The sequence below is a fragment of the Mus caroli genome, chromosome 10, assembly GCF_900094665.2.
Source record: "Mus caroli chromosome 10, CAROLI_EIJ_v1.1, whole genome shotgun sequence".
Lineage (NCBI taxonomy): Eukaryota > Metazoa > Chordata > Mammalia > Rodentia > Muridae > Mus > Mus caroli.
This window is the reverse complement of record NC_034579.1, coordinates 10,772,612-10,789,314: the sequence shown is the minus strand read 5'-3', so window position 1 is coordinate 10,789,314 and position 16,703 is coordinate 10,772,612. Positions and strand designations below refer to the sequence as shown.

The following is a 16,703-nucleotide window of genomic DNA, read 5'->3' as shown; positions in this document are numbered from 1 at the left end:
TCCTTTCCTTTCCTTTCCTTTCCTTTCCTTTCCTTTCCTTTCCTTTCTTTCCTTTCCTTCCTTCCTTTCTTTCTTTCTTCCTTTCTTTCTTTCTTCCTTTTTTTTTTTCTTTTTGAGACAAGATTTCTCAGTGCCCTGGCTGTTCCAAGACTCACTCCATAGACAGCCTAGTTTTGAACTCACAGAGATCTACCAGTATCTGCCTCCTGAGTGCTGGTATTAGAGGTGTGTGCTACCATACCCAGCCCTAGTTTTATTTCTTAATGAATGATGCTTTATTTGTGGAATGACGTGAATATTTACTCCTCTTATTAAGACATACCTACCATATATAGTCTTGTAAGGAAGTTGTAACCACGTGTGTGGTGATGCAAGATTCTGAAAATACCCCTTACATTCTAAGAACTTTTGCTGGGGCTCACAGGCAGAGTTAGTAATGAATACACTTTGAGGTCATATGGGCCTTAGGTGTACCATCCTACCATGTACTCAGCCTGTTTGTTTAACCTGCCTTTTAGAGAATGACATAACAACCTTCCTTACTTGCCTTGACTTTCCCTTGTAGTTAGCGTCACAGCCTCAGACAGTGTATAGCTGAAATTCTAAATTATGTACTCCTCTATGCCCCAGCTCAGAATAGTGCAAGTCAATCATTTGCTGAAAGCAACAGATACAGAACTTAAAAGCAGCTTCCTAAAATCTGCTGTAGAGCTTGAAAGCAACCATTTACGGATGTTGGTTGATAAACAATGGTTTTGGATGGCTGGGTCAGTTGGGATCAGTTGAGGCCAGTGACTTAATCTCTTGTCAAACTCTGTTAAAAATTTCTTCTGAAAAGCAGCCCATTCTTTCCCCCATGTGATGCATTCTATGCAGTTCAATGGGAGCAGATACCACTCATTCTCAGGCACACTAGACACACACACACACACACACACACACACATACACACACAGATACACCGACAGAATCAGACATGGAGTGGAAACAGACACAGGAACAAATAGATTCACAAAACAGTCTCCAGATAGACGCAGATTCTGACTCAGGCAAGAGACAGTCAGGAGACAGAAGACACAAAATAGAGTTAAATCTGAACCTGTACAAGTGTACATGTAACAAATAAAACGGATGAAATTATGTATGTGTGTGCACATGTGCAAGCATGTATATGTGCATGTGTGTGTATGTGTGTAGTCAGTAGATGTGTGTACATGTCCATACATGTCATGCAGGTGCCTGTAAACGTCATAGGTCAGCATCTTGTGTCTTTCTTAATCACTGTCCACCTCCGTTTTTGGCCAGTCTTGCAAGTAAAGGTCCTTCAGTCAGCATTTCCTCCCCACTGGAATTACAGAACTGCCTGACTTTTTATGGGCACTGGAGATCTAATTCAGGTCCCTAGGCTTTTTATGTGCACTGGTGATCCAAATTAACGTCCCTAGGGTTGCCCACCAAACCTTTAGCTAACTCCTGAAGCATTTAGTTTCTTTCTCTTCACTCGTAGGGGATAATTTGGTCCTTGCTATCTTTTAAGGGTCTTTTGAGGACGTGGTTAGAACGCTTGTTTTGCCCCAAATTCTATTCCTTCTCTATTAAGCTCATTATTTGAAAACAAGCCTAAAGCATGCTCTATGTTCAGTCCTTGCTGAGAGCCATACTTTCATGATTTGTTTTAATGCCTTAATGAAGAGTATCTGTCCTGACTGTGACTTTCTGTCATTCATTGCAGGATGTTTGACACTCTCGGGAAGAGGTGCTGCCCTTGGAGACTGAAGCCAAGCGCCCTGCTGTTCCTGTTTGTTTTATGTGTTACCTGTGTTCCTCTCTCAGGTAGGACTCTCTTCACAGCCGGATTAGTAAGGATTTCACTGTAAACTTTTGATTGTCCATTTTATCAAAATGGCCTTAACTCCTTTTTTCTTCTTTTCTCATATATGAGAGCTCACATACTGACCACAGTTTCTCCTCCCTCTTCTCCTCCTTGTCCCTTCTTAACCTCATCTTTCCTCCATCCACTCCTTTTCTGGAAGGGCAGGCCTTCCAGGGATTTCAACCAAACATGGCCTATCAAGTGGCAAAATGACTAGACATCTGCCCTCAGGTTAGGGTTAGCCAAGGCAACCCAGTAGGGCAAAAAGGCTCCCCAAATCAAGCAAAACAGTCACAGACAGTACCCTGCTCCCACTGTTAGGAGTGCCACAAGAAGACAAAGCTACACAACCAGAGCATATTTACAGAGGGCCTAGGTCAGGCGCTTGCAGCTCAGACTTGTTAGTTTAGTCTCCGTGAGCCCTGGGGAAACCTGGGTAGTTAATTCTGTGAGTTTTCTCAGACAGGAAATGACCTTATCTTTAATAGCTACATTCCTTCCTTTCATTTCACATCCTTCTAACTTTGCCTTTGGCCTCTGGTCTCTATCCTCCATCTCCTTCCAGGTCTATATGAATTCTATCATGGCCGCCATTATTCTGATTCCTAATGAGCTTTTTAACTCTTTGCTATCCTCCTTTGGATTTTACTTGTTTATTTAGCCTATAGTGAGTGACAGACAACCACATAACTGACAGAGAAAAGGTACTGGCTGTTTCTTCTGTTGAATAAATCCACTGCACTTACCTTTCCTTTCCAGTTCTCATGCAGTCATTTACAGAAAATGTAGACTTTGCCAATTTTCATCAATCCTGACTTGATTAACTTTTTGCAATATGAATTTTGCAATTTTTGATGAAGGAATTTAAAATTATGCCTTTTAGCTCACAGTTTGCTTATATTATAGGGTATGGAAAAGTTTATTTTATCTTTGTGTCTTTTTTTAATTAAAACATTTATTTCTTATAATTGAGCTTTTCCTTAATCTTTGAACTAGGATTCTTTGGATGTTGAAAATTACATTTTTATAAATAGTCACATACGTAGGCCAACTCAACTGCGCCATATGGACAGGGTTTTAAAGGACACTGTTATCTTGAAGCTTTTCTATTAAGTTCACTGTTTATTTTTTATTTTCTCTTCTTACACTCACTTTATCACATTTCCCATTCGAATAGGGTTAAAAGGTCAATTAACAAAGTAACTTGATTTTTATGTGACATGATTCAGGATTTAATCGGATTGTTCAGGTTCACAATATTCTGTATGCTTGTGTAAATGATGCATTGGAGGAATCTTTGAAGTAGATTATTCACCAAAACTGCTTACTCATGAATCATGACCCTCAGTTTGTTCTCAGTGTGCAGAGAATTTTTTTTCCCATGTGAAGAGTTTTCAGCTACTCGCTTGGAAAATCCCTGGCACTTTTAAAAAAGCTTTTTAAACAAAACTGATTTCTGGGTGCATTTTTGTGTGTGTTCTGTAGAATATCTGTGTAAAGTCAGTCTTTCTGTTCCTTAGTCATTGCCAAAAGAAAGTGCTTTAAGGAGATCTGAAAGCAAAATGTGGATGGAATTTCGGTGATGTATAGTCCTGAACTATTTCTTAACCTTCAAAGTGGTTTTTCAAGAACCAGCTGGATGATGTAAGATAAATTATGATGTGAAAATTAGTTGAGGTCTGTTTACTTTCGTTTCTGTGAGGTCATGCGTTTGTAAACTTTCAACGTTTCTGCAAACCAGTTGTACCTCAAATTGGGCCCTGCGTTTTTACATCTCATCATTCTAACTGATGTATGCGCATCCCCGAATTTTTGTCTTTTGAATAAGTGGAATCAAACTTATACTTTAAAGTAAATTAAAATAAGTCAACCAGGCTGGGACTGGGGCTGAGGCTAGAGACGCGTAGGGGTGTTCAGGCTGTTAGAAGGCACCCACATCTGAGACAAGGCAATCACAAGTTCATTTGAAGTGATTCTCTGGCCCCAAGTGTCTCTTCTTTCAACAAACATCTCTCTTGCCTTGCCCCTAGAATACATCAAATACAGTTTCTTTGCTCAGAGGACTTTGCATTTGCTTTTCTCTAGCCTTTTCTTATTCACTGTGCCAAAACCTCACACATAAATGGCTGAAGCCCCCTCCCCACCCTCCCCCACATACTGTAGATGTTATTAGGGATATTTGGATATATGAAATTCTTGCCTTGATTACTAACTCAGCAGTGGCATTTCTTAAAAGGAACTCAGATGTTTAAAAATGATTCTGATTACCACTTTAGAGAAACTTAACTCTCATTCTTGCCATTTAGAGAAGTGAGCTTAACACTGTATTTGATGAGAACACTTAGTGCTTAACTGTAATGTCCCTTATGTCCACATTCCAACCTTTCACAGCTTTGTATGTGACTAGACCATCTTACATTCTGGGGACTTTTAATGGCATTTTGATGCTAATGTCTCCTAAGTCCTCACGTTCAGTCTAGAGTCATCTGTCTGTTTGCTGGTGGGCTTCTCCCTTAGATTTATAATACCTCTCAGATTTTACATGTGGAAATTAATTTTGTAGTAATATAGTAATTTGATTCCTACCCAAGGTCCTTGTCTATTTCTTTGCCAGCCTCTACAAGCCCCCAGACCACCTGAAGGTTCTGTCACACCTCACTGTTTCTCAGGCAAACGTCTGTTCTTTGACTTTCCCTTCTCATCAGACTCTTTCTTTGATCCCCACGTTCTAAGAATAGGTCTGCTGCTTCTGATGTGCTTGCCTGTGTGATTGCTCCTCTGTCACAGTGATTCTCAACCTTCTTAATGATACAATCTCTTAATACAGTGCCTGTTGTTGTGACTCCCAGCTATAAAATTACTTTTGTTGCTACTTAATAACTGTAATTTTGTTGTGTAGTAAACTGTAATGTGAATATCTGTGTTTTCTTTTTTTTATTATTTATTTTTTATTATGTATTTTCCTCAATTACATTTCCAATGCTATCCCAAAAGTCCCCCATACCCCCCCCCCACTTCCCTACCCACCCATTCCCATTCTTTTGGCCCTGGCATTCCCCTGTATTGGGGCATATAAAGTTTGCAAGTCCAATGGGCCTCTCTTTCCAGTGATGGCCGACTAGGCCATCTTTCTATACATATGCAGCTAGAGACAAGAGCTCCGGGGTACTGGTTAGTTCATCATGTTGTTCCAACTATAGGGCTGCAGATCCCTTTAGCTCCTTGGGTACTTTCTCTAGCTTCTCCATTGGGAGCCCTGTGATCCATCCAATAGCTGACTGTGAGCATCCACTTCTGTGTTTGTTTGGCCCCGGCATAGTTTCACAAGAGAGAGCTATATCTGGGTCCTTTCAGCAAAATCTTGCTAGTGTATGCAATGGTGTCAGCGTTTGGAAGCTGATTATGGGATGGATCCTTGGATATGGCAGTCTCTAGATGGTCCATCCTTTCATCACAGCTCCAAACTTTGTCTCTGTAACTCCTTCCATGGGTGTTTTGTTCCCACTTGTAGAAGGGGCACAGTGTCCACATTTTGGTCTTCATTCTTCTTGAGTTTCATGCATTTAGCAAATTGTATCTTATATCTTGGGTATCCTAAGTTTTGGGCTAATATCCACTTATCAGTGAATACATATTGTGTGAGTTCCTTTGTGATTGTGTTACCTCACTCAAGATGATGCCCTCCAGGTCCATCCATTTGGCTAGGAATCTGTGTTTTCTAATGGTCTTAGGCAAACTCTGTGAAGGCCCCACCACCCAAAGGGGCGTCAAACTACAGGTTGAGAAACACTGCTCTAGCAGATGATGCATTCTCAACCCACAGTTCAGAGGATCCCCAGTGTCATTCTTTCCAATGTCCTGGAGAGTAATCTACACTTACTGGAAATTTTTCATTGCAAATGTGTTGCTATTTTGATTGTAATAGCTAGGGTGGATGATTGAGATATTCTTTAGACTACTAAAATTGATAGTTCAAATGAGTAAAGTGAAATTCTTATAGTTTATTTCTATTAGCACCCATACTTTATACGTCAGAAAGGCAACATCAACAGTCTTAGTCTTAGTAGGTAGGTTAACAATACGCCTTCAAGGAAAAAAAAAACAATTATTGAAAGTAATACATGAAAAACAACTCATTGGCTCTTGATTCATGATGGCTGTAACAGTAAGAACTACAACAAAATAACAACTGGACATGTTAACTGGTCCCATATAGATGAAAATTCAAACAATAAAATGTGATTTTTTTTTTACACTCCAGCTTACCAACTGTTAAAAGAGTTGTTAGCAAAGCTGAAGTTGTTGGGAAAACAGCACTATTAGTTCCCTTTCAGAAAAGTGGTTGACAAATACGTCATAAAATTTGAGGTGTGTGTTGTCTTTGGATACAAGTTCTACACACAGGTAATAAAAATGCATATGTCAAGATGTGTGTTAGTGTGTTAATGTAACAGCAAGCAATTGGAAAATGCTAATTGTTCATCAGCCAGATAATGGTTATATAAATCATTTTACATCATGCTATGAAATACCACAGAGTTCTTAAAAACAATGAGGTAAAACCATGCATACTGGTTTACTATAATGGCTAGTCTGAGGTAATAATGTGGAATGAGAAATCAGATTATAGAGGAATATGAAATTATCTCACATTCTAATGGGTCATATTAGAGAAGTGGGACATTTTATATCTATATGTTTATGTGACTTCATAAACACATTTAAACAAAAAACGGAGCAGACCAAGCTTTCAGAATGAGTAATCTCTGGGGGAAGGAGAAGGCAGAGACAGTTTATATACTTGTGGATTTAAAAAAATAATTAAACTTGTTTTTTCCTTACTGTATGTTGTGGGGCAAGGACAGATGGAGATCAGAGGGTAACTTGTGAGACTATGTCTTCTTCTTCCACTATGTGGTCCTTGGGAGTAGAACTCAGGTTACCAGTCTTAACCAAGTGTCTTTGTTCCCTGAGACATCATACTGCCCCAAATGTTTTGTTTTTACCACAACCATATATTAGTCCTGTGATTTGAAGAGAACTTCATGAGCTTTGCTGCTGTTTTGATTGAATGAGCCACACAGAAGCTGGTCCGAGTATTTAAGCAAATGACAGACCTTCCGAGTCACTGAGCTGACTCCTTTACTTGAAGATTCTTAGACATGTTTGAGATCATAACTTCCTTTTGTGCATGACACTCTGTGACTCTGAAGATAAATAATGATATAAAAGCAGGCAGAAATTATGGCTTCAAGTAGAGTAGGGGAACAAACAGCCATAAGCCAACAAATTCCTAAGCAACCAAAAGTTGGTTTCCACACAGATAGACTTAGTCATGAGCACTGGGGGAGGAGCCTCCCTTCTCCCCTGAAAACCAGTAGTATCAGCAGGTTGGTGTTCTGACATCCACGAGACATCAGTGACAGAAAGGGGAAGTAATAATGGAAGTAAATTTGGCTCCAAATGCTGGGTACTTTCTGTCCCTGAGCACAACACAGTTCTAAAAGGCAGGCGACTAGACAAATAACAAAATGTATGCTTTCTGCTCTTGCTCGAGTCTTAACTTTTACATGCTCTTAGAACAAGCAACTGGAATATAGTATCTATTGTGATGAAGTATGCATTCATAGTAAACTGATACTGTACATATTTTAAGATGTGATCCAAAATGTCCAGAGAAATAATCATTATATAAATCTTCAAAAATTTAAGCCACTTATGTCTTAATGTGTACGTGGAGTTGTGCAATGCTTTTTGCAGGCCCTGACACATATGTTGGAAATGTATTCATGTTTCAGTCAATGACAAGGTGCTCTGACTGTTTTAGAAGCTTTCAGCCAAAGGACTGAGTGGACCGTTACCCCATCTCATGCCTCAGATGAAAAGAGCCAATGTAGTTGAACAAGTAAACCCTAGACAGTGGAGTCTGGTGATGCCAAACAGGTAATCCCTACAGAAAAAGTTGCAAAGTCAGTTATTTAAACATGGAATGAAAGTGACTTATTTCTTACTCTAGTGACAGTCCCTAGTGGATAACCAGTATGATGGAGTCCCCAATGAGACTGACATGACATACATGGGGTCACAGAGATCTGAGTGCTGACATAGAGTCCTACTGTCCCTGGTCAGGTCAAGCTTGCCTCATTACAAGTGATATTATGTAGAAATAATTTATACACAGAACTATCTAGACAATAGGAATTAGAACATGGATGAGCCTGATACAATCACAAACATACCCCAGGGCTCTCTCTGCCTATAGTAAGCTGTTGCTTTCTTTGGGGGGCACATGCAAGCATGCTTCTCAGGCATGACACATTTGCTTTTGTGTGTCACTTCGATTTATTTATTTATTTATTTATTTATTTTAAAGATTTATTTATTTATTATAAGTACACTGTAGCTGTCTTCAGACACACCAGAAGAGGGAGTCAGATCTTGTTACGGATGGTTGTGAGCCACCATGTGGTTGCTGGGATTTGAACTAAGGACCTTTGGAAGAGCAGTCGGGTGCTCTTACCTGCTGAGCCATCTCACCAGCCCCCACCTCGATTTATTTTTAAGCAAAAGCTCTTTCACTTCAAAGAGAATAAGACTTGAGGGGAAGGCTCAGTTGGTAAAATGTCTGCTACAAAAGTAGGAAGACTTGAGTTGGTATGCCTGGCACTCAGGTGGAAGGTAGATATGGAGGTATCTCTCTAGACCCTGTGGAGGCAGAGACAGGAGGGTTCTCTGGGTATTTTTGGTCAGTGAGTTTAGCCAAACTTGTGAGCTCCTGATATACTGGGTGACAATTTGTCAGAAAATGGCATAGACAAAAATTGAAGCAGACACCAGACACCCATCTCTACAAGCATGCATACACAGGTGCTTGTTTTAATTAAGCATTTTCTCTGATGTGTCATCCCATTCAATTTGACTGTATCATTTGGTACAGAGAACTAGACCTAGAGATGGATAAACAGGTTACTTTCTTGTACAGCGTAAACTTGGCAGACTCTAGACTTTCCTTTGACACTGTTCTCACTGAGGTTGTAATATCATGACTCTCAGGAAGTAAAGAATGTGGAAAAGAGTAACGGAAAGGAACCAAAGAGAGAAAACACAGACCAGATTTTAAAAGCAAATATAGTTTAAAGGAAGAACATTGGTGGTCAAATAAGAAAATATACTTATCCCATCATGACTGCTGAAGTCACATAAATATTCTCTCGCCAGCATTGCGCTACAACAGGTTAATGCTTGGAAAGAAAACAAGGCTGTCGGTTGCCAAATGGGTTTGCCTGTCACCAGATCATACTAGCCTTAACCTTAAATCTTTCCAGGAGCAGTGAAGTAGCTCAATAGGAGCTGTGTAATGTAGTGACTTTGTAGTTGAAGCTCATTTGTTGCTAAAGAATTCCTAATGGTATGTTCAATCATTTGAAGAATTTTTTTCTTAAAAACATAGTTCAATTATTATGTATTTATGTTGAGATATCCCGATTTATAGTCATTCCCAAATATACTTCATCCAAGTTTGTGGTTTAGAAATCATCTGCTTTAAATGTAATTACAAATTTTTCTTCAAAACCTCAACTACTGTGAATCTAAAGCAATGGACCTGCTAACATTTTTTACTACAAGCCTGATGATACCTCTGGCTTAGAAAAACAGAAGAGCCCCAGAAGCTCATGGAGAACACAAAGCCAACCCATTTAAATAATCAGGCACCTTTCATCAACTATGTGATTACAACACTAGTCATTGTTCTTGGTTTTAGGCAGGCCATAAGAATGGACAAATTCTTATAATGTATGCAACTCCCCTTTTAGAGGAGCCTTTCCCTGACTAAAACTTTGAAGACTATCATTAATGTAAAACACATATCTGGAAAAGGGAAAGTACTTCAAATATGAATCTACATTATTCTCTGCTCTTGTGTGTGTTTTAGGGTTTTACTACTGCTAACAGATACCATGACCATGGCAATTCTTACAAGGACAACATTTAATTAGGGCTGGCTTAAAGGCTCAGAGGTTCAGTCCATTATCATCAAGGTAGGGCACATGGTAGGTAGCATCCAGGCAGGCATGGTGCAGGAGGAGCTGAAAGTTCAACCTCTTGTTGTGAAGGCAAACAGGATAAGACTGGCTTCTAGACAGCTAGGATGAGGGTCTTAAAGCCCACACCCACAGTGACACACTTCCTCCAAAAAGGCCACACCTCCAAAGAGTGCTACTCCCTGGGCCAAATATATTCAAACCACCACTGTGTACATTCCTAGTTTCCCTCTTTTATTTGCTTATCTCTTAACTATAACTCCAGAACTTACGTATATCATGCACCATTAATACTAACCTCTCCTGAGAATGAAGAACGGTTTTGGTGAGTTGAAAAAGTTCTGAAAAAAATTAAAGGTGAAAAACAATGAGGTTTCTCTGCTCAAAGGGGTATCACTGGCTGTAGTAATGATACTAGAGGAAGAAATCCAGGCCTACAGAGATTATCTACCCTTGTGTTATACGTCTACCCTCTTGGATTCTCCTAGGCAGATGGGTATGCCAATTGCTCCCCAACTGGCTCTACAGAAGTACAAGTTTTCTATTTAGACTCCTAATTTCCCCTCTTGAGAATAGTGAATTGAAGGTCTGTTGTTTCCCAGAAGGTCATGACCTCAAATTTTCTGTTTCAATGTTTAAGTGAAGCCTTAACATTTCACCAAAAACTAAGTTGTGGGATTTTTTTTTCTCTAGTAGGCTTTGTTAAGATGATGTAGCACCTTTGATTTTCATTTTTATAAGGCTGATGTCATAGTCGGTGTGTGGTTAAATACTCATTGCTTCTCATTTCCTGACTTGTGTTCACATGTCTTCTACTTGCATAGCCGAGATGCCTGCCTCTTCTGGAGCCAGGCCAGAAGAAACTGTTCTATGGATTCTAAATCATTTCTCCTCTTTTAAGGTGGTGTCCATTTGCAAACATGACACTATTCAAATTGCTCCACACTTAGGGAATGTGCCCAGTAAAGCTGCTTCAGAGGACCTGAGTTGCTTTCTAAGCTGGTGTATTAAGATTTTGGATTCCTCTTAGCAAGATGAGCTTAGTTTGTCTAAGAGCTAAGAAATATCTCAGAGCCTCCTCCTTTCCCCACTCCTAAAAGTTCAAAGTAAATATTGATAATCACAAACTTTAAAAGCTAGGTTCTGTGTCATACCGTCCTAGGAGAGCTCTCTGACCCTTCCTTTCCATTGCCTCCCTTTATTCCCTTTTTTCAATGGCTCCTTTCTTAGGTGTAATCATAATCTTATAGGGAAACTGACAGGGAACACAAATAGTAGGATGCAGGCTGACATGTGGTTTACTAAAATTACAAATATAACATCAATTGATGACAGAAAACATGTCAGAAAAGTTTTCACAGAGGGAATATTATAAAGTAGCCTTCCAGTAAGGGCTATGAATGAAACAGTTAAAGTCGGTATGCCTTCAGCACTGGGCACGCTAACAGATTTTTTTTTTTTTCCAGTTGAACTGACTGACTGGCTGTAGAACTGTGCTCTGGGGGTGGATTATATCTACTGAGTGTCAACATGACCTTTACTGATATCAGGGAGAAGCCCAAGAGTGGGTGTGGCACGGGAGAAGGGGAATCCGTGTTGGGAATGGGCTGGTGCAAATGTAGATGCAATGAAAAGGATTTTCTAGAAACAGGAGGAAGAGACATGGAAATAAGGCTTCATAGGGAAGTATAATTTATGATGTTGGAGAGAACAATATACCTTCAAGGAACAAAGGCATATTACACTTTTTTAAAAATGTAAAACTGTTAGACTTTAGGACAGTGTGAATTACGTGAATGAGCGTCAAGAAATTTGTGGATGCGCGAAATTGAATGAGGGAGGATAGTTTTTTTCCTGTATCGGTCTCAAGACTAACTAGACTCCTGCTTTGCTTGAGCAATTGCAAACATAGGATAAAAGGCCAACTTTGAAATAAAAATATAACAATGTTTGTTCACAATCACAAACACTTTCTGAATGTATAGAAGCCTTGTTTCCTGTGGAGTATAAGCTGGGCGGTACTGTTAGTAACATGGTAAATGTCTGTGAGTTACTCAGCTCCTGTTTCTGGCAGAGAGGGTTTTGAACTAGTGATGTTGAGTAGTCTCTGTTTTATTTTATGTTTTCTGGATAAATATTCCAGATGTCACAGGCTTAAAACTTGGCTTCAGCTAGGTGACACACCCTGTAATACCAGCAGACTTGGGAGGCTGAAGCAGGAGAATTACTAGGATGGGTTAAGCCAAAGCATACTCTTTCCTAAAAATAAAATAAAATAAGATAAGAAAAAGAAAAAGCTTCCATTTTGCTCATTTAGTGACTGAATGTAACATGAATCTATTTAAAATTCTCCTGTAAGTTGAGAAAGGATTCTGTGAATTGGTTTGCTGTGATATACTCTGAATTTTTTAAAGAATATTTTAAAAAAGATTTTGAATTTATAATATAATTACATTATTTCCTCCTCTCTTTTCCTCCATAGAAACTGTTCTAAGTATATGTACTAACCCCTTTGCTCTCTTTCAAATTCCTGGCCTCTTTGTCTTTAATCATTACACACACACACACACACACACACACACACACACACACACACACACACCAACCTCCTCAATCTGTTAGTTGTATGTTTTCAGGGCCCACCACTTGGTATCAGATAACCATTGGTGTGCTTCACTCTGGGGAAACCTATTTCTCCTGCTCTCAACATCCCTTAGTTTTCTTTAGTTGGTTGTGTAGGGTTGAGGCCTCATAAACTTCCCTCCATTCAGATTAGCATGTGCTGGTGTTATCCTTGTTCAGGTCATGTTTAGGCTGCCATGCTGGTGAGAATTCATTGCTATAGCTTCTGAAATGCTAGTTATATATATATATATATATATATATATTTCTCCGTGGTTTCACACATAAATATACAGATATTAAATATGTGTCATACACACACACACACACATATATATATATACACACATCACACATACATATGAAATTTGTAGGTAAATGGATAAAACTAGAAAAGATCATATTGAGTGAGGTAGCCCAGACCTAGAGAGATGAACTTTACGTGTTCTACCTTGTCTGAGGCCTCCTAGCACCAAATCATTAGATAAGAGCACATAGCCTGGAATAACTGCAGAAACTAGGAAAGTAAAATGGAACCAGTGCAGGGGTGGGGGGGAGTAGAGAGGGGAATAGCAAAGTACAAGTGGTCTGAGGCTGGTAGTGGAGAAGTAGGAGGGGCTCTAACTAGGGGTGGGAAGGGATATATACTGAATACAGGGAGGAAGGCAGAACAACAGTAGGGACGTCCGGAAACGTCATACTCTTAACTATCTACCTAAAAATACCTCTAATGCATGGAAGCTGGTATATAAATATACATTTATGTTTGAAATGAAAATCTCCCACAAGCCATAGACTATCTTACAAGACCTCAACAGCAGGCAGAGTTCTTCTTTTAAGTTGCTGGTCAGAGTTGCCCACAAGACTGCCAAAGCACTGTAGGTTACTGCTGCTGCCCTGGCTGCCCTCCAGAGGTGGAAGCCTAAGCCCCTGCTCCTGAAGACCCCATGCACACTAGACACAAGGTCCAGCAACCCTCAGCTGGTTATTCATATCGCTCTATAAATATATGTTAGTGTTGTATCACATTTTCGAAATGTCATGATATCTTTAAAGCTATTTGAAAGTGTTTGGCAGCAAGCCGCTAAGGGTGACATCACATGTGGATGGACATCCCCAAACTGGTTGTAATAGCTTTCCATGAAGAGAATTTAGGTATCTACCAAGAAAAGTTTACCATTCATGTTTCACTCACATTTTTAAAGATATAAATATTCATAACTTATCAAGTATAATGGGAGAAATGAAATAAAACTATGAATTATGTTATTTTTAACATAGTAGTTTAAGTTATAAATAATTGAATAAATAAAAAATGAAGGAAGATAGCAGTTTAAATTTTTATGATCCATCAATTTCTTCCATTTTTTACAGAACTGTTTTCAATAAGCAAATATTAATTTCATAAAAATATAAAATCAGTACATATGTCCTGTTCTATAAGTTGAGACATATGTAAATATAATGTTTGTTTTTATGAATATATATAATATATATATTTATACTGCTCATCTAATCTATTGATTTATATTTTTGCAAAAGAAAATTGGTTTAAATAGTGATAATGTTGCCTTTGAAGTGGGAAGTACTGATTTAGTTTTACAAGCTTGGCTAAGATTAAGAGTATAAAAAACTACCAGTGTTCATGAATACGGACGATAACCATAACTTTGCTACACTGGTGTGCAAATGTGAAATAGTTTGACCAAGAGAAAAGAGTAGAATGATTTCTTGTAAGTTAAACGCACACATGTGCATGGACTTGTGCGTGCGTGCACACACATACACACACACACACACACACGCGCACACACACACACACACACTATTGTATCATTTAGTACTTAACTAAACAAAATAAAAGCATTGTTCACAGAAAAGACAACTTTACAAGGATTTCATAATACCATATTTCATATTATAGTCCCAAGCCAAAAACTATTCAAATTCCCATCAAGTTATAAATGGACAAATAGATTTTATTATTCTCATAAAATACAATGTTACTCAGCACAATTGGAGAGACCTATGGAGACTGGTGGCCATGTGAGCTGTGAATCTTTCAGACATGTTGAATAAAGAAAAGGACATCGAGTACAAGCGCTATGATTCTGCTTCATGAAGTACAATGATAAAATCAATAAATTGTTGCCTGGAGAGAGCATCCAACCACAAGCAGACTTAGTCAGTTAAGCTGGGTGGCTGGAAGTTCCAAATGGTGGTTACCATAATGACACAGGAAATGTATAATGACACAGGAAATACACTTAATCATCAAATAGTATTCTTAAAATTTGTAATTTTATCACATAAATAGATGTATGTTAAATAGGTACCATGTACATACATATATATACATACATACACACACACATCAATTTAAGAAATAATTAGACTAGAAAGTGTATTTGAAGTTGGTTTAGTATATAAGAAGTCATTATCCTCAGAATTGTTTGTATTTTACTGGCTCAACCAGGAGGTAAGTCATAATGACTTTCTAAGGCACAGCTCCTTAGCTGTTGGCTGGTGTGTTTTCTTTTGGCCAGCAGGAAATGGATCTCCATCTTTACTGCATTTGCCTTGGTGAAGCTCATCCCCATATGTTCAGTAGCCATGTATAGTGATCAGTGTAGGAACCAACATGGCTGCAAAAGCTAGAGTCTAGTTCAGTGGGAGGCCAAGTGTCCGCACCACTCTGCTCGGAGACCCTTCCTTCATAGCTTCTTTCTTTTATTTAGCAAAAATAATCTAATAACCAACTTATCACTTTACTGATTATATTTTCATATTCATATAGTAGATTCTTGCCTGTTAGTTGACTTATATGGGACCAGCAGGTATTTTTAATTTGTGAAGTTTAATAAAAACCAAAGAATAAGAGAGGGTGGCCCAGAAACACTCCCTCTGCTTGTTGTTGTTGTATACATGTGTTTGCACATCTGTTGACCTGTTTTTTCACTGCAATGGAATAGTTTACTTACTATAAAGTCATTAATCTTTTTTTAAAGCCCATGATCTTTGTAAAAAGTCCACAAATCTCATTGTGAAGTAGATTGATTGCTCAACAAATATAAGGCATGAACCAGAATGTAAATTCCAGTCAAGCACTTGAGATTTCTGTGTTTAGAGTAGACTGGGCACCTGCTGAGTGCCCTCTGAAGGGTTGTTTGTTCTTTCCTGGATACTAAGTAATGAGTTGAAAGAATCATTCAAGATGGTCTAATTTTTGACAAACACCTGCTATGAGCAACTCATTCCTAAACGTCAGTATTTTCACAATGAGTAGCATAATGAAAATGGAGCCATTGATGGAAGCCAAACAATAAGACATAATCATCAGCTCTTAATATCCATGTCCCAGGGGATCCACAGATGGTAAGAAACAAAAAACAAAAACAAAAAACCATCTGAACTTGAAAGGCATTGGGTAAATGGTGTAAGAATGTTCTGAGACTAATGCCAGAAAGCCCCAAAGTGAAAACGGTGTAGTTACAAAATGATGGTGCTCAACTTTTATCTTATAGTCTGATCGATCATATTTATGAGTTTCATAATGCTTAAAATTAAGCAAATACAGCAGATATATTGCTATTAGGACTGGTGATGATAGCTTATTGTCATTAACTGTAGGAAATGATCAGGAAAATAATTTATTCTCATAGAACTGTATGTCTGTTATAGGGTATGCAAGACACAGTGGTACCTTGGACTCTACCGTATATGATGATAGTCTAGGCATGGCTTTTTATTTGTACTTCAGCAGAGTCTTGACAGAAAACTGAAGAAGATAGGGTGTTTAGCTCATGGATTTATTTTTTCTCAGAAAACTGACAAGACTTAAAATTGTTTATTCACTTTTATTGTTGCTTATGAAACAAGGGAAAAGACAGTTCTTGGTACTTAACCATAGTTAAAGTCAGGAGTCCTTGCCATTGTGTTTGAACCCAAATTGCAAACTTGCCTTCATTTCTCAGCTATTCATCGAGTCAGGTTGTGTGTGTGTGTGTGTGTGTGTGTGTGTGTGTGTGTGTGTAGATGTATTCATTAGACCTCGGGGTTTTCTGTTGTGTATAAATCATATCCCTGACTCACTATTGATGATTTCTTCCACTCCTTTTACGAAAAGAGGGACAGAAAAATCATTATTTTCTGAGACTTACCATAAG

General features: G+C 38.6%; 1 protein-coding gene across 4 annotated transcripts in view; it reads left to right on the top strand.

The window, feature by feature from the left end:
* The window catches only part of Adgrg6 (adhesion G protein-coupled receptor G6), a 138,550-nt gene that overhangs the window by 7,622 nt on the left and 114,225 nt on the right, over positions 1–16,703 (top strand). For all 4 annotated transcript variants that reach the window (XM_021174750.2, XM_029482959.1, XM_029482960.1 and 1 more), the window contains exon 2: positions 1,733–1,833. In XM_021174750.2, the coding sequence (XP_021030409.2) occupies positions 1,733–1,833 (101 nt within the window). The remainder of the gene's footprint in view (positions 1–1,732; positions 1,834–16,703) is intronic.